Source organism: Bombus flavifrons, chromosome 13 (assembly GCF_040668555.2).
Source record: "Bombus flavifrons isolate JBK064 chromosome 13, iyBomFlav1_principal, whole genome shotgun sequence".
NCBI classification, from domain to species: Eukaryota; Metazoa; Arthropoda; class Insecta; order Hymenoptera; family Apidae; genus Bombus; species Bombus flavifrons.
In genome coordinates this window covers 6,041,224-6,066,696 of record NC_138454.1, presented here as the reverse complement: position 1 = coordinate 6,066,696, position 25,473 = coordinate 6,041,224, and the positions used below count along the sequence as shown (strand labels likewise).

Below are 25,473 nucleotides of genomic sequence, written 5' to 3'. Positions count from 1 at the left end.
ATGTTTGTAAGATATTCATCGAATGTCTAGTGAGCATATGTGAAGAACGTAAATGAAATTCTAATCACGCTACGTATCTCAACGTATTTGTAAAGGAGAAAACGACTATATGAGGAAAAACTATAATTTATTACGATATACAGGATTTTATAAGCAAGAGAACAAAGTAAAATAACTGACATAAAATGCATTTAATATAGGCTTGTAAAAAGATGCGGAAAAAACTTTCAAGCTATTACAGTGGCCAGTAGAGTGGCGACATCTATCTACTGTGTAGACATTACAGATTACCTACTTATCAACAGAACAAAGATGGAGTATTGCATAACAGTCAATATTGCAGATTGTCGAAAACAAAAAGCTATACGATTCAAACAAGAAGTTCATCTACGAACTTAAACAATTCAATAGAAGACAACTTTATTTGCGTGACTATTAGGAGATATTAGAATTCAATAGCAAAATTTAATCAATGTGTAGGAAATGTAAACTATATTTCCCGATGCAGAAACCAATCAGAGATTTTTGCATGAAAGGAAACTAAATGGGCACGTCAGGTTGGCTATCCCGGTGGTGCATCGCGCGTCGCATTTCATAGATACTAGCCATTAATCTACGAAATCGACCACACGGTGTAGACGAGGAAGCAGAATCGAATGAGTAAGAAGGAAGCAACGCAAGGAAGATGGCGTTGCAAAATGTGGCGAGCCGACACGAGGGTTCGACAGGACTTGGCTTTCAGTCGCAGCTCGGCAGTCTGTACGAGACAATCGAGTTACACTTACAACGCTGTGCAGTTTATGTATATATCGCGTACGGTATATGTATTAGTGTTCATAGGCGCAGTCTCCGCGTGTGTACGAGTAACCGATACGCCGGACGAATTGACACACGCGCAGCAATGGCGTACCCCTTTGAAGAAGCCTGAACGTGTTCTCTGTCGTCGAATATTCCTTTGTGCCGCTGTGTGTGCTGTGTGTAAGAAAGACAGATAATCCGAGTAAAAAATGGAACATGTAAGTCCATGATAGATTTGCGAAACGACGTCGGCGTATTAGGGTGTTTCAGCCTTACCGAAACGAACGACCGAACGAAACGTTACGCCCAGCCGGATCACGTCTAAGCCGTATTACTGAGTCTGATACACCATTCGGTTTAGCGTTCTCACGAACGTAGTTTAAAGCTTTATCAACGAAAACGTGCGGTCGAAGAGGAAATTCATTAAAGTGAAAATATGGCATCATTTAAATGGAAACACAATACACAGATGTAGCACCCGGAATTACACATACAAACGGCTTGTGACAAAGTGAAGTAGATTAATCCTACGTAACAAGAGATTGCAAGGAAAGGGGAGGATAAAATACGCATTCATAAAAGGAAAACGGAATAATTTGGAGGTAGGGACGAAAGATCGAAGAAAAATACATCGAGAAACAAAAGATCATAAAAGGGAAAAGTCGATGTTGCAAGGAAGCCGGTGTCGAACGAGTCAGGGCCGGTAGTGTTTCAATTTATAGTCGGTTGTAAGCTCTTTACCTAGGACTCTTTTTCCCTTCCCTTTCTCGAAATATGCAATAACCGTTTCATTGCTGTACATTGCGGGCTTCTGCCTCGAGGGCTTTCCTCGGTGTTGGATATAATAGTTGATTGGTCCAACCCCTGGATAAGGCAACCCTCTTTCACTGCGATGAACCGTAACCATTCTTTCTCGCCTCGTTTCAAGGTATGTCTGTGACAGCGAGAAATGCTATAATCATTAAGACAGTCGCACAGGTAAATGCGATTCGAAAGGAGATAGAAAACAAAGCGAGAAGAGAAATCTAGGAAAGAAGAGGAGGAAGAAGAAGAAAGAAAAGAAGAGGGTTAGTTGAGGAAAGGAAGGAAAAGAAAAAAGTGCCGGAGGATCGCGAACTCGCGTCTCCGGCTGTGTAACAAAAGATCGGGTAATCTCAACGCTGGGCGAGACGGAGAGCAAAGGATCGTGGTCGTCATCGGGGAGAATAATCACGAGGATCCCACGAAATGAGAGCCTAGCGTTCGAGGTGGGTCGTTGGTCAGCGGGCGTGCAAGAAGGGACGGTTCGGCGACGGAAGCCTGGATAGTAGGAGGTTTCCAACATGGCCGCTGCCTGCTACGAAAAGGAAGTGGTGGTAGGTGCCGCTATGCATGGACACGGTCATCACCATCACCACCACCATCATCATCACCATCACCATCACCATCATGGAATCGCCGGCGGGTCTACCGGCGGCGGCGGCGCCGCGGCTGCCACGGCTGCTGCGACGGGCCCAACCGGACAGCAAACCGTCCTACCGGCCGCATCGACCGGTATTGTCGACAACACCACCGCTGCTGCTGCTGCCGCTAACGTCGGCTCCAGCACGAATTCGAACCCGACCGCCGCCACCGCGACCGCGGCAGCTGTTGCGGCCGCGACGGCCGCAGCGACGGCCGCGGCGGCAGCCGCTGCGGTTGCGGTCACCACCTACAAGGACTACAAGGACTACTCGCAACCGCTCCACGTCGATTGCAGCGTCGAGTATGAGCTACCCAGCCAGGCAAAACCACCGCCTGGCGGAGGCGAACCCCTTCTTATGATACATCCGTGCTACTACCGACGCGCCGAACGCGAGAGGAGAAGTCCTTTTGTCAACAATCTACCACCGCCAGCGAACGCGCCGATTTCATCCTCTAGGCGAAGCAGCAGGCGAAGTGCATCAGCCGCCGCAGTCGTTGCCAACGCGGCCACAGTCTCCGCGTCCGTGTCCTCCACTGCGTCCGTTGTCGCATCCTCGTCTACGGTTGCCGCCGTTTCTACCTCGACCGTGTCATCTTCGAGTTCTGCTGTCGCCGCAGCTGCGGCTGTCTTATCGGCAACCGCAGCCGTTGTCTCAACAGCCGATTCCGGATCGAATTTAGTTTCTACAACCGGTCAAATGTCCGCTGCGGCCATGGCAGCTTCGTATCGTGCGGCTCTAAACGCCGCCGCGACTCTCTCCCAACAACAACAACAAAGACGTCATCATCCGCAGCAACAACAACCGCCGCAGCCGCCTCCGCCGCAGCAACAGCAACAAACTCACCATCATCATCATCGTCCTCACGCTCACCCCCATCACGGTCAACAGCAACCGCAGCAGCAGCAGCAGCAAGCTAGTTCGGTTACGTCGACCTCCTCCGGAACCGAACTGATTTCTGCTGATGAAAAAGCAGTCATATCAGGTATTTATCAGCACTACTTTCGCGCGATGCGCGCTCACAATCATCAGCATCGGCAGCAGCAACAACCACAGCAGCAAGCGACACAGCAACATCGAACAACTCATCAACTTCATCATCAACCTCACCAAAGCGACCGAAGTTCCTCCTCGTCAGTGACGCCGACGGCCACGTCGATCTCTGGCATTCTACGGCAGACGTATCAACAGACGTATAACGCGAGTTCGAATTCGTCGAGTCATCTGCGAGCAGCGACGGCCTCGGTTGTCGGGCATCACCCGTATAGACGGCCGTCGGCGACGTTACTGTCACGTACAGCGTCACACGTTGGTCAGCAGGCTTCTTCCTCATCTTCCTCGTCCTCTTCTTCCTCCTCGACGTCGATCGGTGCTTCCAGCGGCGTTTCCTCTAGCGGCGTTTCCAGCGTATACGCGAGTACGATACACAGGCATCACGCGACCTCGCTACACGCCCTCCAGGCAGCCGGTTTTTACGAAACGCCCGGTTATCATGCGCTTTTGCCGCAGAGTTAGGTGTCCACCGGCATCGGCAGCAGCACCAACGTTAACCCGTTCGAGACCGACCCCGTTGCCACCACCGTTCATTTATTCACCTAATCCGGCTGCAAAGCTGTGTGCTCTCTCTTCCCTATTGTACGACTTATCTTCCATACTCGTTAAAGAGCATACGGGTTGGTCTAAACTCTGCCTAGTACACTCGGGATACATCTATCTCTGCGACGTACGCGCTACTTCTATCTACGTGTATATTCCACTGTATATACATGGATCTGTATGCATACGTATATACGTCTATGTACGTATCGTCGTCGACGCAACGACCGTACGTGCCGTGCTCTCCGTTGTTGGCAGCAGTGTGCGGGTGGCCGGACGAACGGACGAGCAGAAACCCACAGAATAAACACACGACGCATACACACCATCATCACTACTATCACCGTCACACACAGATATACGTTCGAGCCAGGGACAGATGGAGGGAAGTACCAGCAACTGAAATGGTCGTCCGTCTATACGCATCGAGCGATTTCATCCACCTGCGATACGTGTACATTATGTTCAGGTATAAAAATCCATTTGCTTAGGCTCTTTGTATTTTTAACCGGCGCTCACTTTCAGGCATAGAGAGAGACCATGAGTTTTCTTCGCGTAAATTCCTGAAACTCGGATGCCTTTCTTCGCCGGGCAAACATCATGTACACGCGGTCGTCTCTCGTTGTATACCACCGCCGTAGCGGCGGCCCTTGCGCTCTTTTTCCCATCATCGGCTCTCAAATACCAGCGGATCGCGAATACATAGATCGACAATAGTATTTTTAAGGTTTACGATCGATTCCCTCATGTATGTACTTATAACATTAGATATTTTTTCTAACGATTTACGCGATTCATAGTTGGAACTTTCCTTGCCGATATTTTGCCATCCTCTAAGCTTTACAACATCCTCGCTTCAACCATCTGTCTTCTCCGCTTACTGATGTACCCAAACCGGATCGACAATCATCGCAATCGCAAGTGCCAAAATCCGAACGCAACCTCACGAATGAACGTTACCCAACAGGGTGCAAGCGCATCTTTGCCAAATAGACCATATGTACAGTGCTAGTTTTTCTCGATTCTGCTTTTCATTTCGCGATGCAAGCGCACACAGGAAACGGCGGTGTGCCGCGATTGCAGTTGTCCTTCTCTAGCGGAACGTCCCTCTCGCCCTTTCTCCACCACGAATGACTCTGTTCTCTGTCTTTCTCTAGCGTTATTCGTTTCTCCGCGGCCCTCTCTTTGTCTTTTTCTCCGTCTCTGTCGGTTTCTCGTCGGGAACATCTCTAGAAACTCGAGGTCCGAGCCGGGGCAGGATTTCTTCTTTTTTGTCCTGCGCCCTTTTCAAAGAGCGCGCTCAAGGAGAAACGGACGGGGACCGTATTTCGTTACACGGTAACGATCGATCAACGTGACCGCACGACCGCACCGGCGGTACGGGCGAGCCGTGGCGAAGCGAGACGAAGCGAGACGAGGCGAAACGAGACGACGAGTCGGGACGGGTCGGGACGGGACGAACGGGACGGGGACGGCACACGGGACGGGACGGAACGGATCTGGGCGGTTACGGGACGAGAGGAGAACGAGGGACGCGACCAGACCAGACGCGAAGGGGGCGCGGTCAAGATGGGGATCGGCAGAGACGAAACCGAGAGACGGCTCGCACGCATCGGAGGGAGCAGGATGCGTCGACTCGTACTCCGAAAACACTGACGACCATGTGCATAGGATGGACGTTAGATTAACAGTCGCTAATGCGAACCTGTGCGATTCTGACTCCTATGATTTCCACTCGTCGCGCCTCGCGGAGCCTTGCGAAAATGAATAAATGAGGAGAGTTTCGGGGAAATTAGATGGAAAGTACCTCCTGCGTTCTACTCGTCGGATACCGAAATAAAAAAAAAAAATATGAAAGTCACGGAAGGCACTTTTTTACGTTCGATAACAGGAAACTATATAGCTTCTCGATAGATCTAATAAATCTCGTTTCGTAAATTTGTGTCTAGCTCTCGCCCTCGAAGTTATAGCGTGTGGCTGACTTTAACGATCTGTTTTCCCTACCGTTTTGCGGAATTCGTTAAACTCCGTTCCTCGAAGGGTGCGCTGACAAGACTGCTCGCGGAGGAACGTTTATTTTTGTAGGAAATGCGTACTTTTGTGCGACGTCTCTCCGAAAAGTGATTCGTGGAATTGATTTGAATAAAACGACGGAGGTATACATGAGGATGGAGGGGAAAGTGCGCATCGCGTTTCTAACGCGTACTGCGTTTGACGCGACACGTATAGGGTTCGATGTAGTTGAATCAAATAGACCAGGCGCAATCGTAGCTTCTTCGTGCACAACCGGGTCGATAGTAAATACGTTTCCTAGTTATAGATCGGACGCCCGCTCGTCAGAGGGTTAAACTTCATCCACTGATAGATATTTATACGACGTGGAAGGAAGGAGGGCATTATTGTGCCTCGTTGAAACCCCCGTCGAACTCGTTATATAATGTGACGTCGACATCAGGTAATTAGGAAGCGTCGCAAGCAGAAACGTTGGCTAGTGACTTTGAAAAGGTTTCACCGGCTCGTTTGTCGGTTTTCTAGCCGTCTTTTTCGCTCCTCTTCCACGGTCGGTAGAGAAAAAAAATTCGTCGGAACGTTATTTTTAAATTTCACATTACGTCCACGAAACTATTCCTCGCGGAGCATTCCACTTTCGTACGATCCCTCGTTCCCCAGCAACGGATTTTCACAACGTTCGTTTCGGCCTTGTAGCATGTTAAATCGACATCGGGTACAATGGTTCACGCATCGAATCCTGATTCGAATGTCGTTCCAAATCGAAACACGGAGGCCACGTAGAAATTTTCAGCTTCGTGTGTGTAGTCACTTCGTTCCTGGTAAAATTTGTTGGCAGAGACGACCCGGTTGTCGAGAGCAGAGTTCGTTCCTGGCACCACTTACCCTCCGCCGTCCATCTCGGCCGAGCATTTCCGCCCCGGTGTTTTTGCTCGTTCAAAGGGAACGATCCTCTTAGCGGCAAAGTAGAGGGAAGGCTAAACGGATACAGGGCCTAAATAGAGTTACTTGGACTGTGGTCCGACGTATCGTCGACGGCAGGAGCTTTTCGCGTTACTCTTTCTTCTGCTTCTCTGCAAATTCCTATAAATCAACAAATCTTGCAACAAAATTTCAACCATATGTTTTAGTTAGTTAAAGTTGAACGATCTAATCGAATATTTATATAGATAATTTTCTCAAATGGCATTAGAATATTGAAACGTTAAACATCGACAGGTTAGAAATAGCATTCCTTTCCCTCCTTCCATTGAATTTCTCTAGCTTCTTCGTAATCTGCCATCAACCTGTATATACATACATAACTTCCTCTCGTCTTCTCCTATTCGTCGTATGTTTCGTTGTATGTTCCGTCGTATGTTCCATCGTTTATCGTGAACCGCTTACTATGCAAAGGGTACGCTCGTAGAATTCGATTGTCGTCGGTCGGTGTGTCGAAAGAAGAAGAAAAAAAGGGGGCCTCGCGAACGAGCAAGCGAACGAAGGAACGAACGAAACTCCGTTGGTCGGGGGGGCATTGTAGCGTCGCAACGACGAGACACGGTCGAATGTCAAGCAGAGTAGCGGCTGATACGATCGAGAGTTACGCCTTTAACTTTTCACCTCGCGTATATCAGGGATCGACGCTTAAAAGTGCCTCGCCGTTGATGATTACGCGATTCATGAGAAACATATGCGAGTAAACTCTTGAACGATGTTTCGTGTGCCAAACACATTTTTTTTGTAACGTATTCTGTCCCTCATGTGCCTCTGCTGTTCAATTATTCCAAAATGTTTACATATTTCTGCCGAACGCTTGTACAAACTTTTCTTTCCGTGTCAGTATTACTCTTTACATTTATATCATCGTACCCCAGGTGAATTCACCGTTTACATCGATCAAGTATTATCGTTATTACTATCTGAGAAAAAACCTAGGAACATTACGTAAGGGGAACGTCGAACGACTTTCCGGGCTGCGCGCATCTTCTAGGGGAGATAACGCGATAGAGGCGCTCCTCTTCTCTCCCAGTTGTTGAAAGTTGCCATCAGCTCGATCTCTCTAGATACGCGTGCACAACGTGCATCACCAGTCGCCCCCTTTTTTTTTTTGTGTTCGATTTCACGATTCTCCTCTTCTCACGGAACACACGGTTATTCGTGGTTCTGTGGTGGCGAAATCTCTTTCCGTTCCACTGAAATTTCATCCTCGGTCTCTCTATTCTACCGTGTTGCGTTCAATTAGGTTAGGAACGTTGCGATCGAAGATATATTTTCAAAGAGCATCGTGCGTCCGCTGGTTCTACGTTATAAAGAGCGAATGTGAACGTACCCACCGAGACAGCCAGAGTACACACAATCCCACACAACTGAACACGACGCGACACGTGTGTAACTCGAAGGAAATAATACACGGCATGTGCGGTCGTTCCGGTAATTTTTTTATTTAACGTTGCATTCAGTGAATGCATTTGTACACCGAACCGATTATTTTCTCCGTTCAGTGTTCCTTTACCCCTTTTCCTTCTCGTTTTTTCTTTTGTTTCTCTCTCTTATTTCTCCGTTTCCCTTTTATTTTTTCTTTTTCTTTCGATCGATCCGCAAAAACAGTTCTTCTTCAGTTGCTTATCGCGTTTGTAGTCGGCGAGAACAAGGCATATATTTACTCTGTAATAAAACGTGCTTCCTCCGTAAGCGGGTACGAGAAAAAGAAAAAAAAGTCTGGCATCAAATATTTTGTCCTACGTCGCGCGTAACGAACTATACGTAAAATATACGGTCAAGCTTATTCTCGAGATACGTGTGCATCGCGTCGTTTGATGGAGAGAGAGAGAGAGAAAGAAAGAATGAAAGAGAAAGATGAAAAGAAGCGAAAGAAATGAAAGAAAAATAGAGAATCTGTGCTCGAACGTGCCTCGCCCTCCACTATATACGAACGTACTTTTGTGCGTATACAGTAGACGCGCATCGGATAAAAGCTCGATTCACGTTCGACGGACAACAAGGAAAGAGGAAACGAGAAAAAGAGGCCCGTTAAAGATAAGAGAGCTCGAAGTATGCCACTTTCGATGGCGAGGGGCCCCGACGGGTTCCTGTTCCCAACGAGAAAAAGAGTATTCATCAGCCGTTCGAAATTAAATTAAATTGCCAGTGGATTTTCGCAAGACAGCAGACCAGGGACACAAAGTGGTGCATACTCCTCCTGGTTGTCCGTTCACCGTGAATCAGCTACGAAGAATGGCGTGGCGCGGCGCGGCTTAAACGCGTGCGTACACCTTCTCAAAAAACATAGTTCACTACTATTAACTCGGCCTTAAACAAAATGACGTAAACTGCCTCAAATAATTAATATATTAAACGAGCTAGCGCCCTCACTTACACTTCGACTGAATGAATAACGAAACGCCTAATCCTGTGTATAATTATGTAGTATTAAAGAAGAAGGGGATCGCGGCTGAGATAAGTTGCTCGATCGCGGCATCCAGCGAGTAGAGTTACGCGATCACGAGTCCGGCGGCAGAGAAAAACGAGCGAAACGAAGAAGAACGGGGGATATATAGATAACGATCGATCGGAAAGAGCGCGTATAACGTGTGCGTTCAGCGAGATGAAGGAGAAAGACGAAGAGAGAAAAAGAAGGGCGCTGTGTGTAGCGCTTTCTTAAACGGAAACTATTCGCGCATTGCGAGCGAGCGTGTGTATAATATAATGTGCGAGCGGATAGATCGCAGAGGACAACTTAGAGAAATGTATCGATCCAACCCGGTGACGTTAAGTCCTCATTGATTGTGATTTATCAAAAGAAAGGAAAATCATTTTTTTCCATTCTTCACTGTGAACCGATAGCAACATATGTGAACGAACACGCAGCAGACAGACAGGCGCGCGCGCACGCACACACACACACACACATACACACACACACATCCCATGTATATGATACCTGAGCAAAGGGAAGAGGAAAAAGAATAGGAAAAGAGAATGTAGAAGGGCAGAAGAGGGGTACAGCAGATCGTCGAGGCTGCTACGAAACAAACGATGAGATCTCGTTGTTGTCGCGGACGAGATGATTCAGATAAGCGAGGAGACCACTCGAAGGTAGACATGGTTAACAAAAAAGGACATAGAAAAAGGCGACCAAAAGAGACATTTTGGTAAGACATGACGAGATTGAAACAAATGTAGGGAAAGAAGTGAAACGACAAAATAGAGATGAGAAAAATTTGATGGGGGAAATCAAAATCATCGATGTCCTCTCGGCTCCATCTTTTAGAAACTGACAATGACTACGGAGACGATGACGATTACGATGACAATGACGATGACGAGATGACTGGGTGTTTCGAAGGACGGTAGTTCTTCCGTTCATGCATTATACGGGCTTGAAGAATATACACGACAATAAGGATCGTAGCCGGTCGAACACGATCCATACCCCGCGAGAGTTAATCGAGAAACCGACGAACTCCTACGGCTTTTATGGCTCCGCTCGTAAAGATATACCCAAGGCTTTTTCTGTGGAACTCTGGACCCCTCCGAACACCCGGTCCAGGAACACTGGGGCAGAAACGACGACGGAGCGTGTAGATGGACGGGTGAACGAGCGAATGAACGAGCGAGCGAGCGAGCGAGCTAGCGAGCGACCGGCTGGTTGGCCAGGTACGTGGTGTGGTAAAGGTAAAACTCTCTTGCAAAGGGACGCGAAGCAGCGAACGAGCGAACGAGCCGTGTGCCAACCGTGGCTCTCTGGCAGGTAGTTGCACGCCAGAAAGCACCGGCTGTATAAAGACCGACCCGAAGCCATTTTTGATCCACGATCCTCTCTCTGCTTCCAGCCGAGACCCCGAATTACAATGTGCGCTCCTCGTGCGGGCCTCACCGTGGGTGGACCACCTTCTCGGCTCTACGTGAATTTTTCTTAAATCGTCTACCCCTCTCTCGATGAATGATCTCTCTCTCCGACCAGGCCCAGATCTTAGCCTTCGAGCAGGAACAGAGAGAGGTAGAGAGGACTGTGTGCTGTCAGCCGGCGAATGAAAAGCACTTAAGAAGCTGCGCGGTATGCATCTAACAATGACCCTACCCACCTCTGACGCACGAATTGTTCCTATATCAGAGTACACCAGCTGATTCGGCAAATATAACGTACGCTATTTTACGCTATTCTTTGTACGCGCTTCAGCGCGTACCCGGTTTATATACGGGGGCACGGCTCGATCTCAGCCGAGCACGCCACTCCTTCCTTACCCCTATAATTCGCTTCGAGTTACCGAATCTTTTTCAATCTCGATCCATCCATCCTGCGATACTCTTTCTTTTTCTCCATCCTATTCTACGATACGTTCTATCTCGTCTCTTTGTGAATTTTTTGCACTCGCGAATTCTCGATATTTCGATCGCGTCGTTACAGCAAAAGCAATATCATCGTCTCTGCAACCGAATCGCTCGAATCTCTCTGGTATATACGGTGGAGTTGTGTCGAAAACATAGTCGTGCCAGGGGGTTGTTGCGGTCTTGCGATAGTTGAACTCGAGGGGAGATAGCGGCATAAGCGATAGATAGACCATAACGCGCGCAAGAAAGAAAGAATCAGAGGGTGGAGAGTCTCGATCCTGGAATGAGCACCGCGTGGCCATAAAGAGGAGAGACACACGTCCATGTGTCACGGACGTCAGGATATTATAGGTTACTCTGTCTATCTATGGATAGTTCGAACGATTCGAAACGATGGACCACGCCCTCAGTCTGCCATCTCCGCTTCGACGAACTCTCGACGATCGATCCTTTACTCGCGACAAGCTGGCAAAAATTACCACCGCAAAAGTCGAGCACGAAACGGGACAACTGAATACGCCCCTGGAGCGACCCGAGGCCTGCCTCTCCGGCCAATCGATACCATACCGTGTGCCTCTTCCGTTTGACAGCCTCCGCGACGTTTCTCCCTGTTATTTCTCTCTTCCTTTTCCTATTTTTACTACCTATACCTTCTTCCTATATCCTTCTTTTTCATCTTCAAGAACCGACATTTTTCCTTTCCTCCTTCGATTTTAAAGAAGGACGAAGGAATGGGTTTCTATCAAATAGACAGCCGTGTCCCACTGGTTCGATCGCATTCTTTCGAATGAAAAAAAAAAGGAGAGAAAGAAAGGAAGAAATGGCTCTCTTTATCGCGATACGGCTCATCGACGTGGCGAACGATCGATTTGCCGGAGACAAAGTCTTTCTCTTTGCGCGGCCACGGTTGGACCCCACGTGCCGTTTGTTCGCTTCCTACGTTTCTCCGACTGTTTGCACCAAAAGCGTGTAACTTAACGAGCGATTGTTCTCCTTCTAGTTCCTTGATTTCGTGATTAATCGAAAGTTTCTGATCGCTGAAGCCACTACCTACCGCGTGTCTGTTGGCTGGAGCGTTCGTTAGAGCGGCGTGTGTGCGCGTGTATGTTTACTTTGCTCGATCGTTCGTTAAAATTCGAGCCGAAGCGCCTGTTATTTCTTCCCGTCATGGTGTTGTGTGTAGGACTTTGGAGAGCTTTTACGAGAGAGAGAGAGAGAGAGAGAGAGAGAGAGAGAGAGAATGCATGAGTGTGAGTAAAATGTTTATATGTGCGCGCCGAGCGTCTACCTTTTGCTAAACGCGCCACGTGTGTCGCCTTGTTTATCCATCGCCGCCATTGCCGTCGTAGACGCGCTCGGCGTTTGACGATCCTCTCCTCGGTTCTCGAACGACTACGGGATCTTCGTTTTCTGGGGGGTAAAGCTAGCTAACCAACTACTACTGTATTATCAGTAAAAAGAAAATGAAAAAAAAACAGAACATACCTACGCATTTAAGATAATGTACAAGTCTCTAGTGTGATACATTTCTACGCTTATTCTCTTAACTGTAGTCATGAAGTCTAAAGTAACGATACCTCGTTGTGGTTTGTAACGCGGACTAAAAAGCAAAAAAAATAAAAATAAAAATACAAGTAACAAGTAGTTCTGTAACAGTAAATAAATGATAAAAAATTGCAGGCTAAAGATAAAAAAAGACGAGTTACGTAAAGAAGAAAAAAGTAATGAAATAACGACAGTAAATGATCAAAAAAATCCGCTTAGGTTGACCTTAGACTGAGAAAAAGGAAATCAAGCGATAAAAAGCTCGCAAAAAGGCGCCAGTGTACTCGTAGAAAGGAATTGTCCGGCGGCCGACGTCCTAATTAATCGCAACATTGAAATTGTAAACGACCGCCAAAGGAAATACCGTTGGGCTTATAAAAACACAGGATAATAAAAAAAAGAAAATCCAGAGCGCGAGAGAGAGAGAAAGAGAGAGAGAAAGAGATTTGCGGATCCAAGAAATGGATGAGATGGATGTGTGGATCCGAGTGAATAGATGGCTATTTCAGAAAAAAAACACGTGTGGGTCGACCGATTCGTCAAATGTATGCATGTGTGAGATTACGCGCAGAGTATTCGAGGACGTACTGTTCGGCATGTACATAATTCTGTATATACGAACGAATCACTGACTGTACAATACCACCCAAATATATTTATATTTCATGTTAAAACAACTTCTACTACTATTCATTTCTAGTTCCATCTTGTTTCCACTTTATACACATGCTAATCAAGTTTGGCTGTGCAAAATATCTGCACTGAGAATGACTCCTTGTCCATCGTGGTTCTTGGACTCCTACGGTGACACAGCGTGTAGGGTGCGAAAGAAAGACACGCTTGTGTTGTCGCTTGTCGCCTATCGTGAAACTGGGAGGCAACAGAAAGAAGGGGAGATCGTTTGTAACAGTGATTTTCAGAGAACTGAATCGACAGATTTTACTAACGGCAATATGACGCGTGCGGTATCGTCAAGGAGAACCAGTCCCATCGGCGGCTCGTGTAGGTACGGAGTTTAATGATCATGAGGAATGTTCTTATTTTCGTTGCATCTTGCTGTCTTCTTCCGTTTTCCTCATTCTCGATGGATTGCGTAACGCGCACGCGCTCATCAAATAAATTATGCGCCATCCCGGTAGTCTGGACATTGAATTACGATTTTCCATGTCGTAAAAAAAGGAAAGAAAAGAGAAATGTCGCATGGTATATCACGTGTATTTTAAAAGCGTTTACGCACGGTAGGTGCAAGATCTTTTAACCTTTGAGCGCGTAACCTCCCGTTCAAACTGAATAAACTTGCATACAGAAGGTGTGCGACCCCGGGCAGTCACAATGAAGTACAGGAACCACGCTTCCTGGTGCAATTTCAACCTTTTGTTGCCATTATTTTTGTCATGACGTTTCATTCTATTTAACATTCCTTCGGTCTGATACCATGCATTGTTTTTCAGTGAGAGCCTCGCCCGATAATGTTCCATCGCGCGTGAAATATTTCGTTGCGAATGCTTTCTTCTTTTTCTACTTTTTTTTTTATTTTTTTGAAAGTATCGACGAGTCCGCGATTAAATACAGCCGTATAAATACGATGACTTTACGATTCTTTGTTATTCATGACATTCCGGCGAATACACCACTTTCCGTAGTATAGTTGCCGTGACGTCATTAGTCTTCTATTGTATTCGATGACACGTTTCTATCGAACTCGATACGAAATTATAGTCGCTAAGGGGGAATTGTAGATTATTCTGCAACGTTTCGCAGACGCGTATCGCGAAACGTATTTTCCAAAACTTCCATAAATTTCCTCATAAAATCTATCGAATCACTTGTGACCAATAAAACGTAAAATGTTGTCATTTAAAAATTTCATTATCGCGCTAGCAAATGCAGGACTTATGTAGTTGTATATGATACGCGTTATACGAGCGTATGTTTATGCGTTCCACGTATACATGCTTTTTCACAATTGATACGTTATGTACGAACGAAATTAAAACTCAGGGTTTTTGATGCACACGCGCGCGTGTTTCAAGCATCGCATCATCGATCGTCTCCTTAAATAAAAGAAGTCCGGTTTGATTGCATCTCCAGCTGCAATGGGGCTAGAAAGATGGCCAGAGAGCGTAACACGTAAAGCGCATCGATATTTTCGAGTTGTAAATTTTCACATGTTCCTGCGATTTCCTTTTAGCGCACCGCAAGTTGCTACGCCACACATTCCGGCCATCGTATATGTACCATTCTTTGCTTGACTTGTCCATTTCTTCGCCGAGTAAAAGATATTCTTTTACTCGCAAATTTTCGTCGAGTAAAAGGTATTCTTTTACTCGCAAATTTTCGCCAGGTATCCTAGAAGTTTATGGAGAAACGAGAAAGTCTATCCATTTTTAGTACAAACACTAAAACTTAAACAGTAAAACACTCTACGAGAGTGCCTCCGCCCTTCTACATCATCGGATTAGCCCCTATATAAATAGTCTGCATGGAATAATGGAAATCCCATGACCGAATCAATAGCGTAATGACGGTCCCAATAATAAAAGGATTTTTCAGGTTTGTACCATAAAACAAAAATTTTTGGTCTGTATGGCTGATTTATGTAAGATGATGCTTTAGTCCTATTCTTTTCGCGTTACGCCAATGCGAAGGCCTCGTATACAGGACCCACATGGAACAGTGAAAAGGATAAGCACAAGGGTCTTGGACAGCCCAGTCGCTGGATTCGCAATTGATCAGAGACTCGAATAATGCTCCAGGTAACCTAAGCATTAATTCTTTCGTAGATCGCACATTCGAATGTATCCCTGAATTTGTCAAAATCAGTCGGTATTGAAGAAAAGGAGGACAGATGTTCCGAGTGTCAAAAGAGAAGCGTAAATGTTACAGCAAGTACGAAATCTAATGTACTTCCGTTCTTCTTTCATGTCTCAATCGATATTAGGGTTCAACGTCACAATGCACGATCGTTTTTTTTCTCCTCCGATATCAGCAATATAATCCCATGATACGGTAAAAGATAGAGAAAGAAAAAATGAACAAGATAACTTCACCTTTTTTACAATCAGGAAACTACTAAAATGTTATAAAAATGTAGCTACTTTCAGTGAAAGTTTAAAGTTCTCTTTGTAACCGCTTTTAACCTTGGCTATTGACATTAGCATTGACCTTGCGCGAAGAAGTTGCGCTTTCGAGTCCAGTTAAAATAATTTCCTAAACTCTCGATTTAATTAGTTTTTAATTTCGTTTGTTATTATTTAAAGATACTGACGCATTAAAGGATTTACCGAAATCATTGTTAAACGTATTAGAAAGTTATTAATTGGGAAATATGTAGTAAATTACCATTTTATGAAAGAAAACGAATACGTACTGCCTTATGTCATTAAGAGATCATAAATTAAGATTTAAAATTTTTAGTTGACAAGATTTTAAAGATAGAATGAGGGTTAACTATTGATATATAAGACGCTTTAGGTTTATGTCGACAAAGTCTTTATCCATCCTAATGTCTTGCAGAATTTCGCAGGATAAAGGCTAGTTTATCGACTGCCTTGAATTTGTATAACCATTTTATAACTAGCAATCGCATTAAGACATTTCCTAGGAATCCAATCATTTCATTGGATAACGTTTATAGTCAGTTATACCGTTCTTTCAAAATTCCCCTATAAGTATTTCTAGATAATAATTTTCAAGATAGTATACTTTTCTTATTACTATAGTTCCGATTGAAAATTAACGCATGACAATATATCATAAAAAATCAGGTACTGATAATAAAATACAGTACTTGAAGTTAAAAATTGCGATGTCACCGACTTACAGCGCCATCTATTCTTTGCACAATGCGTTGTTCTAGCTTTGCTGGAAAGGCATGAACGAAGTGCCGCAGTATTTGTACGGAACATCTTCAGAAGTGCTGTTTTAAATTCGTAGATGTCAAATGTGAGTCGCGAGTTAGTGTTGTGTGTACTATGTATTATTTAGACATTTCTCTGTTAGTACATTCAATCAGTTTTTAAGATCTTTATCTTTACACATATAACCTAACCTAGATTTCGAGAATGATATAATCTATATGGATAAAAATTGCAGTAAAAAGTTAAAGAGTTAATTAAGTACATGCGTTTTGAAAATACAGTTATCTATCTTATTTTAAGAAAATGTACTCTATTTCATTCATAATTTACATTTTTTACTTTTGTGATTTAATTATATTCGTTTACTGTGCAATCTGATGAAATTATTTTTCATTTGTAATTTGTAGATTATGCGATTTGTCCTTCTATTCATAACTCCAGTGACTATACTTTACATTTATAAGGAAAAATCTGTATACTCAGAATATGTTTTTTTATTTGTAGAATACTGCCAGATAGCCCTAGTCTTGAAATCACAGAGGTTTATCTAAAGAAGAACATTCTTCAATCAATAAAACAATTGTTCGGTGAAGAAGGAACCAAGGGTACCATAGATATCCTAAAATTTGATTCAAAGGAACACAGATGTGTTTTAAGGTGCACTGATGATTGTTATGTACGTCTTCGGGCAGCTTTAGTCGTAGCTGGAAAATACGAAGGACATACTTGCATCTATGCTATTCATCGTGCTTCGGCAAATTTATTATCATTTAGTGCAAATAGTCGGAATTATCAACATTAAAGTACAAAGATTTAGAACAAATTGAATTTGGAAAAATTCAACATTATTTATTTTTATTTTCTTTTTTAAAGAAAAAGTTCATATCTTTGCCTTTTGCATTTTTATGAATTAGTTAATGATGCCATTCATCCACAAAGAAGGTAAAGATACTATAATCTTTGCTTCAAAGGAAGATCATGCAACGCCTAGTAAAATAGAACTTCCAGAACCAGAACCAAGTCCTGGTCTCTTATTATCCGGCGGAGAAATTAATTGGAATTGTCCATGTTTGGGAGGTATGGCTACTGGACCATGTGGTTTGGAATTCCGTGAGGCCTTTTCTTGTTTCCATTACTCAACTGCAGAACCGAAAGGTTCAGACTGTTACAATGCATTTAAAACCATGCAAACATGCATGGTACAATATCCAGCATTATATGGAAAGAGAGGAGGATCTTTGGAGGATTTGGAAGATGGCGAAGATCCAATGGACGAGCATAAAAAAAATTTAGAGGTCGATAACAAAGATTCTCACTTAGAATCAAAAGTAAAAGAGTTACCCCGTACATCCAGTATTGGAACGGGAATAGAACAATCTAATGTTAAGTGAACATTTGTTGCCAGTGAATAAATAATGAATGTATTTGCGTAGCATAGTGAGAGTAAATTTTCACCAAGACTTAATGAAAGAAGATCTCTGATAATTTTATAAAAAATAGGTTGTGTAAGAAAGCATTCTTGTACAAAATAAAGTACTCCTAAATGCTGCTTTTTACCTATCTGTTTTTTAACCTCTAGTACAATAATTCACGATATTCACAACATTTACAACATGTTATTAAGGAGGAGAAACCAATCTATTTGACTGTAACTTTCATTTTATTTCAAGAAATCTAAACCTCATCAGGCAGATATACATATTATTTTTCATTTAAAAGTTAAAGCAAATTATTTAAACATGCAATTATTAGTTTTATTTCTCGCTTTTGTTCACTGTATCTCAATCGATTGTACATACTTTGTGCGTAATAAATAATAAATAGTTCCTCGAATTAATACATTATTGTCTTCTTCTTTCACTTGTGACGCACAAGTTAGGAAGAGAGATAATTTTTTCTTATTGTGACATCAAGTTTTGAATGTCCTACTTTATAGCGCGGCAACAAAATGGTTGACGTCACGGCCGTTTGATGGCGGTGCGATCTTCCTCTACGAGAAAGATGGAACCTGTGTTGTGACGTCAACTTTACGGCCTCCCCTCTTTCGTTCCAACCCTTGGGATAGTCGGTCTCGTGTATACAACCTCTACCACCACGCCGCGGTCGTTTACCACCACCACTGTTGTAACGAACCTCACTACTACTACACTACTACCTTCACCATCGTCATCATCATCGCCATCACACCATGAGTTTGGCGTTCGTCGAGCGTTTCGTACGTATAGAGAAGCACAATGTGTTTTCGTTTCATCACGCTAATGAAAGTAACTGAGCAGAGGTGACGTCGCATACCGTGTGAAGAACGTATGTTGGTGCATCGATTTTGATAACGGGAGAACACGAGAGAGTCGGTGCGAGCAAAGTACGGCAGAGACAGTCAAGCACGAAGAATTTTGTGACGAGCCTGTGTCGGGCTGTAAGTTAAATACGTTACTTAGCAGTGACTGAGACTATCCCATAGTGTTGTACCATTTGAGAAAACTTTCTTCAAAATTTTTCGCCGAGCTATGGATCCACCGAAGAAAGAGAAGAAACACAAGGAGAAAAGAAGGTAAGTGAGTCGTAACATTAAAGCTCAGAGCACCCGTATGGACATTACTGCTTCTACCTGAAGTTTCCCTAATTTTCACGAGAAAATTCCAGGCATGCGGTTGGCTACGATATTCTACTCTGTTCGATCGCATGATTGTACGTAGACAGGCACTGTTGAGCTCTTGGAATTGACGAACTCCAAAGACAAATTCAGTGAATCGCGCGCGCGCATTTCGCGTTGCATATGCGTGAGTGAGTGCGTGCGTGTTTGACGCAATCGCGTTTCCTCCGAGTTGAGTTCCCCTCTCTCTCTCTGTTCCTCTTATACTCTTTTTGTTCCTCTTCCATTGCCGATATCTTTTTCTCTCTACCCCACGTTACAAGATTACTTTATGTCTCTTCCCTCTAATAATTCGATCTCTTTTCATTTGTTCTCCAGCTGCGATTGCGTATACTGTTTAAGCGGGACAATCAAAGTAAAAAAAAGTTTCGCGTACGAGGAAATGCGGTAATTCACCAACTTGATTCAGACTTCGGTTTTTACGTAGACCGCCACGTTAGATCGGAAAACCCATAGGGCCTCAAAAACCTGGGCGGGGATATAACGAATTCATTTTCCTTTCATCTAAATCGCGCGTCATTCAAACTAAATTACATGCACTCGAATCGAGCATTGTTACATTTGATGTAGATGTCCTTGCGATATCGTGTTCCTTTGGGATAATTCCATTCTAAGGCCAAAGAGCGAACTTTGTTGCTTTTTTGTGTACGTTGTATTGTATCGTGGTAGAAAAACAAACTACACTGTACATATATCGTACTCTGTACTTGTTTTCGTTTTTTTTCCACGTGTGCACAAGGTATTCATTCTAATGGCAAGTTTCGTGTTGTATATATTTACTTTGTTAGAACGGCATTAGTTGTATTCAATACAGTAAACTTATAGAATTTAAAAAAGGAAATGATGGTTATAACCTAAAAATTCGCGATTACCATGAAAACTTGCTGTATATGTATTTACATATACACGATATCATGTACTACGATATCGTATATCATATATTTATTTTCTCATAGTAGCTTTTCTAAGATACGAAACTAACGCGAAAATGGTACACGATGTACGTGACAGATAAATCAGACTCGATCGCAAAAATAGTCAGCTCGTCTTCTCGAAATCATTAAAATTCAGATAAATCAAAAGCGTTAGTATTTACGCGTATTATGTATGTATGTATGTTAATATTGAGCGGCATAATCAAAGAAACCAATCCACACGGAGATAAAGAGTTATGGTACCCTTGTGTACGTGTTTCGGGCTTGTGGCTTTTCCATATAAGATATACATATTTTTCAAATTTGTTTAACTTACGGAATGGTCGTTCAACTGATAAGAGTCTACTTATAAAATGCATTAATAAATTAATTTCGTTTGACAAACGATCAACAAACGACCAAATTGTTTCTTAACAATCACTGGCTACGTAAACATTAGTTATCATATCTCGATCACTGTGACGTTCGAAAGATGCCCATGTGCATAGCGTTTTACGTGTATATGTTGTGTACGTAGTGTATCATAATATGTCTACATATATACAGATATATATATCATACATTTATATGTGCATGAATGTAGTAGCGCGTTATTACGTGAATTCATAATGATAGTTCGGTTCTTCGTGTAACCCCATTTGGAGGAAAAGGAGAACTCTCTCTGCTTGAGGCTACGTAGATACGTAGTATATGCTTGTGTAGGTGTGGATGTATCTCTTGCACGGTGCGATAGAGGCACGCACACCATCGTTTCGTTTGGTAGCATTGTAGTATATTCGAATGTTGAGCCGACATGCGACCTTCTGGAAACTTTCTTTTTCCAATTAGTTCCATATATTAATAGGTTGTTTATATGTTCGTGGAATTATCAAATCCTAAGCTATTTTTAGTAACCTCGCCTGTAATTTATCTTCACGTCGATTTCAAGAAATTTTTCTGTGACACCCGATTACGTTTAGTCGGATTTCCTTGAATTGAAATAATTAAGAGCAGCGAAAAATATCTATGTATCGTTGGATAAGATAGGCCTATATTCGTTTTTAATCGTTCGTTAACCAACGCTCAGAAAATTAATTCTGACCGAAGGGACGTAATATTCAGAAACCAATTTTCTTTATCGATCGATTTACGATAATATTATTAGTTTGATAATTCTCGAAAAATTTCCCTGTGATTCTTAACTATTTGGTAATACGTATACTATTAATGATACACAAAGATAGTTGAGCGATATGCGAATAATATATTTTATATAGTTTTATATTTCGGCAATTATTACAATACACAATTTAATACAATAAAGAAATTTATTCTCTATGTTAACGTGTGCAGTCGTTTTGGTTCTAAGCGATTCTGTTAGTAGGGATTGGTAAACAACTGATTTCTGTCTGAAACAGACAAATTATGTAACATGTACTTTTCTTGATCGACTTTTAAAGCTTTTGTTTTGCTAACACGCACTTATGAAATGTTTGAAATAGATCTCATACATTAATCAGAAAGCTGCCGTTACATGCTTTTTTGCATTTCTTCGAACATTTGCAATAAACAATAGTTTATTATAAATGCATATCGTACATGAATAATGTGTTAATCATTAACTACTCAGAATCAGATATCATTTCCGCAATTGCGGGAGCCATAGTTTCGTCGATCAAGGCCGATTGCCATAGCGTGTCGTAGATCGGCACGTGATACCCATTCCTTTACTAGATCTACAACGATCTAGCGCGTTGCAAAATCGCGAAAGCGTGGAGAATATATGCCTCTATCAGGATGATTGACTATCTTAATTCGATCTGATCTATTCGACCAATACTTACAATAAACTCGGTCGATTTATATCAAGAACAAAAATATACAGAATGCTTCCGAAATCGTGGTAAAAATAAATTGAAAATATAGAATAACATTTCTTCGTATAACGATCAGTTTTTAAGAAATTTACATTTGAGAACTCGTATCAAATATACTTGAACTTGGTTAGTCCCCGAGTTGATAAGAATGGACAATCGATAGTAACTTATTCTACGTGTGAAAATAGGTCGAAATGATGATTTTATGAATGTTTAATTTTAAGAAAGCAAAATTTACAAGTATGTATGTTTTCTTCTACTAGATATTTCAATGCGTTTTAATCTAATATACTATCTCGTTGCGCGATTCATTCGATATCAAAGTAAACGTCGAACATTTTTAGTCAAAATCGGTCGATTTTTTGATCGCCGACCGTTTGTAGAAGGGAGATTAACGTAATTGGAAGATTAGCTCTGATTCGTTGGAGAACGAAATCGAGGGAAACTGGTGTATCGTGATAGGTAGTATCGTTATCGTCGGAAGATAGCCATCGTTCCAAGTGTGCAAGACAACAAGGTTTTGTATTCTCGGGTCTAGTATCGCGTGAACAGTCGACTCAGCGAAAATTCGATCTTGCTGTGAACGATTTCGAAGTACGTTTCTAGATGAGCCACGAGAATGTCGCTTGAGTGCAATCGGCCACAGGATAATCTTCCATGGGATTGAGTATGTTACGGTTATACCAAATGCGACACGTGTATGTTCTCGTGAGTTTTAACCGACCATACGTGTATTATCTATTTGACAACAGTCTGTCCATGTAAGACGTCTTCGAAACGAAAAGAAATTTGTAAAAACGAAAGGAAGGAAAGTCATTTTAAGCGAGGGAACCTAACAGAAGTTAGGAGAATTGAGAAGAAGAGGAAAGACGAACGAGAGCAGTGGTTCATCTGGGGCCAGTCTCACTCGTGGTGGAAAGGAACGTCATAGAAAAAGAAAGAATCGAAGAAAGGAACACGCGTGGCCAGTTACAGCAGCAAGCGGTTGATGATAAAAAAAGATCACGCCATAGGAGGAGGAGTCGCAGAGAAAGGAAGAAAAAGAAGGTGCACACCATAGAGAGGGGGAAGCAAAATCGGGCCAAAGTTTTATTTGTCGTCTCTTGGTTGTCGACGTAACGAGTAACGGTGAAGAAGAAGAGGGCTGCGACGACACTCGGCGCCGGCGTTTCGAGCATCGTAAAAATCTGGATAAGTCAAACGATCCATCCTTCCTTCATTGGCCACATTCTTCTCGTCGAACCGGTTGCTTCTTAAGGGACACGGAAACGATCGAGCGCGATGATCGCGTCACGTGTCCAGCCGATCGATACGCTGGCCGATAATGAACCCGGTCGTTGCTCCGATTGGATCGCCAGACAGTCAGACAACGCGAGTTTCTATGACGATCAATCCACCTTACCGTCTTGCCAATTCGCTCGCGCACAGATTCAACCCCTTTCAGTTGACAATTATCATCATTCCCTTAATCCCTGCGTGGACGGATCTTACAATGACCAAGGCAAGAATCCGTTCGAATCCCGCTCTGCGGACGTTGGACCGCCCAACGCTCAAGTTTTCCTTCCATGCATGGAATCGTCGATCCCTATCGAGCTATTGCAACCTCAACTACAGTCTCAATGTAGCCAGTTTCGAGACTGCGCGCAAAATATTACGCCTAAAGGCGCTAAGAATTGCCAGCTGGGTCCGGTGGACGTCGAAGATTTGGCTCTATGTTTCGAATCCGATAAGCCACAGACGAATTGCTCATTACGAGTTTATCGACCGAGTAGTTCGTCGAACTTTCGTCGTCGCGTAAAAGCAACGAGATACGGTCCCTATCCAGGTTCCTTGACGAACGACAAACAATTTGAACAGCCTGGATTTTCGTTGATGGATGTTTCATCCAGTGATCTACCGCGTATAGATTGGTTCGGTGGACAATTCTGTGGCTACTTTTCTCAACCGTTTGCTTTTTGTACCGAAGAACGATGGCTTCAGTGTTCAGAAAGCGATCGTTGCCCTCTGTACGACACCACCTACTCGTATGGGCAAAACGTCCTGCCACCGTGCCTGGATCTGCGAAACGAGTATTACCAATACGAGTACAACGAGGACGAACAGCTACTCGAGGATTATTTGTAAGTGGTCGGTTCACCGGGCAACGGAGGTTCGAAGTTTCGTTCCTTATTTGTTTACTTCTATGGTATGGTAGGTATAGGGTTTGAGATTGCAAGGATTGCAAGTGTGAATACATTCGAATGGCGTCTTCGTTGTTCGTTCGTTCTAATAACGTAGTGCATACATGAATATTCAAAGGAATAAGTCATCTTTCTTTTGATTACTCAAATATCAATGAATGACACTATAAGGTAGCTTATAGATAGGTTTCTCTCTGGAGGATTTTATTGCAGCTTCTACGATAATCTCTGTGTTCGTTTGTGTTCAGTAGACTGTGAATTTTTATGCATTTATAGGAAATTTACATACGCAGAATGCATGTAATATGCAAAAATATATGCAGAATATACGAAGAACGGAATAAGTCGCGTTTCTTGTTTCTACTTTTGTAAGGAAACAGTTTTAAAGTTCTGTAATTCTGTTTAATCATCGTTAGGTTAGAAAATCTCTTTTCTTTCAGTGTGCAGTCATAGCAATTACTGGGCAATAAAAGGTTTCTGCCTGGGTTGTACTTTGTAATTGTGGATGATTCATGTACGAAGTTGTATAAATATCCTCAGTCTAGTGATCATAACGAAGATTAAACGATGAACTTCCAATTAAGTGAAATATGCGTGGGATTGGAAAAATGCGGTCGTTTTGTTCCATGATGGTATGGCGGTACAAGTATCCAGGACATTCTGAAAGAATTTTCGTGTCTAGCGACGTCGATAAGAGGCTTATCGTGTCGAAGGGAATACGTAGTAGCAAAGAAAACTGTGGATGGCACGACTATAATAGCATTTTCAAGGAATGGAGAGAAGAACACTGTTCGAAGGTCATTTTGTACGAGAGATAACAACCATTTGAGATAGTCGAGACGTGACAAAACGTGTGTTTGATGTAAATCTCACCTTCTCCCCGTTATTTACGTCGATCCATATATATATATACTCGATTTGTTATAGTCAATTAAAAGGCACGAAATTGTAAGTAACAGATGGTCGATAATTATCAGTCATATTGACGTCAAATTTCGAGTGACTCACAGAAGTAGGTGTAAATCTGTGATTGAATATTAACGTACTTCTGCTGTTTCGTTAGGACCCACGATACTTCATGCAGTACCGTGCTTGTTATTCTCATAATCTCACAGTTATTAGATCGTGTCAAAGTTACGTAACAGAGAATTGGAAAAATTATTCTACCAGGTATTTCTCACGTTTAATTTGTAAGCAGTTAGCGAAATTGCGAAAGTACCTGGACAACTTTGCACGAGGGTCTTTTCAGACAAAGATTTAATCCTATTATCCTCCTTGGGACTGT

General features: G+C 43.0%; 3 protein-coding genes across 4 annotated transcripts in view; all 3 read left to right on the top strand.

The window, feature by feature from the left end:
- Positions 1-682: 682 nt before the first annotated feature.
- Positions 683-12,719, top strand: LOC138186133 (centrosomal and chromosomal factor). The gene is made up of 2 exons (XM_069125689.1): positions 683-10,484; positions 10,661-12,719. Exon 1 carries the CDS (start codon positions 2,121-2,123, stop codon positions 3,753-3,755), a length of 1,635 nt encoding a protein of 544 aa, XP_068981790.1. The 5' UTR covers positions 683-2,120; the 3' UTR covers positions 3,756-10,484; positions 10,661-12,719.
- A 4,502-nt stretch (positions 12,720-17,221) lies between these two features.
- LOC138186235 (mitochondrial intermembrane space import and assembly protein 40-B) lies at positions 17,222-18,397 on the top strand. The gene is made up of 2 exons (XM_069125864.1): positions 17,222-17,240; positions 17,466-18,397. Exon 2 carries the CDS (start codon positions 17,482-17,484, stop codon positions 17,953-17,955), a length of 474 nt encoding a protein of 157 aa, XP_068981965.1. The 5' UTR covers positions 17,222-17,240; positions 17,466-17,481; the 3' UTR covers positions 17,956-18,397.
- Positions 18,398-18,673: 276 nt separating this feature from the next.
- The window catches only part of sima (HIF-1 transcription factor component sima), a 36,894-nt gene continuing 30,094 nt past the window's right edge, over positions 18,674-25,473 (top strand). The window contains exon 1 of one of the 2 annotated variants that reach the window (XM_069125820.1): positions 18,674-19,115. In XM_069125820.1, the coding sequence (XP_068981921.1) occupies positions 19,072-19,115 (44 nt within the window). In that variant the 5' untranslated portion in view covers positions 18,674-19,071. Of the gene's footprint in view, positions 19,116-22,581; positions 24,129-25,473 lie in introns of those variants that run through there. The other variant, XM_069125819.1, reaches the window with a different exon arrangement.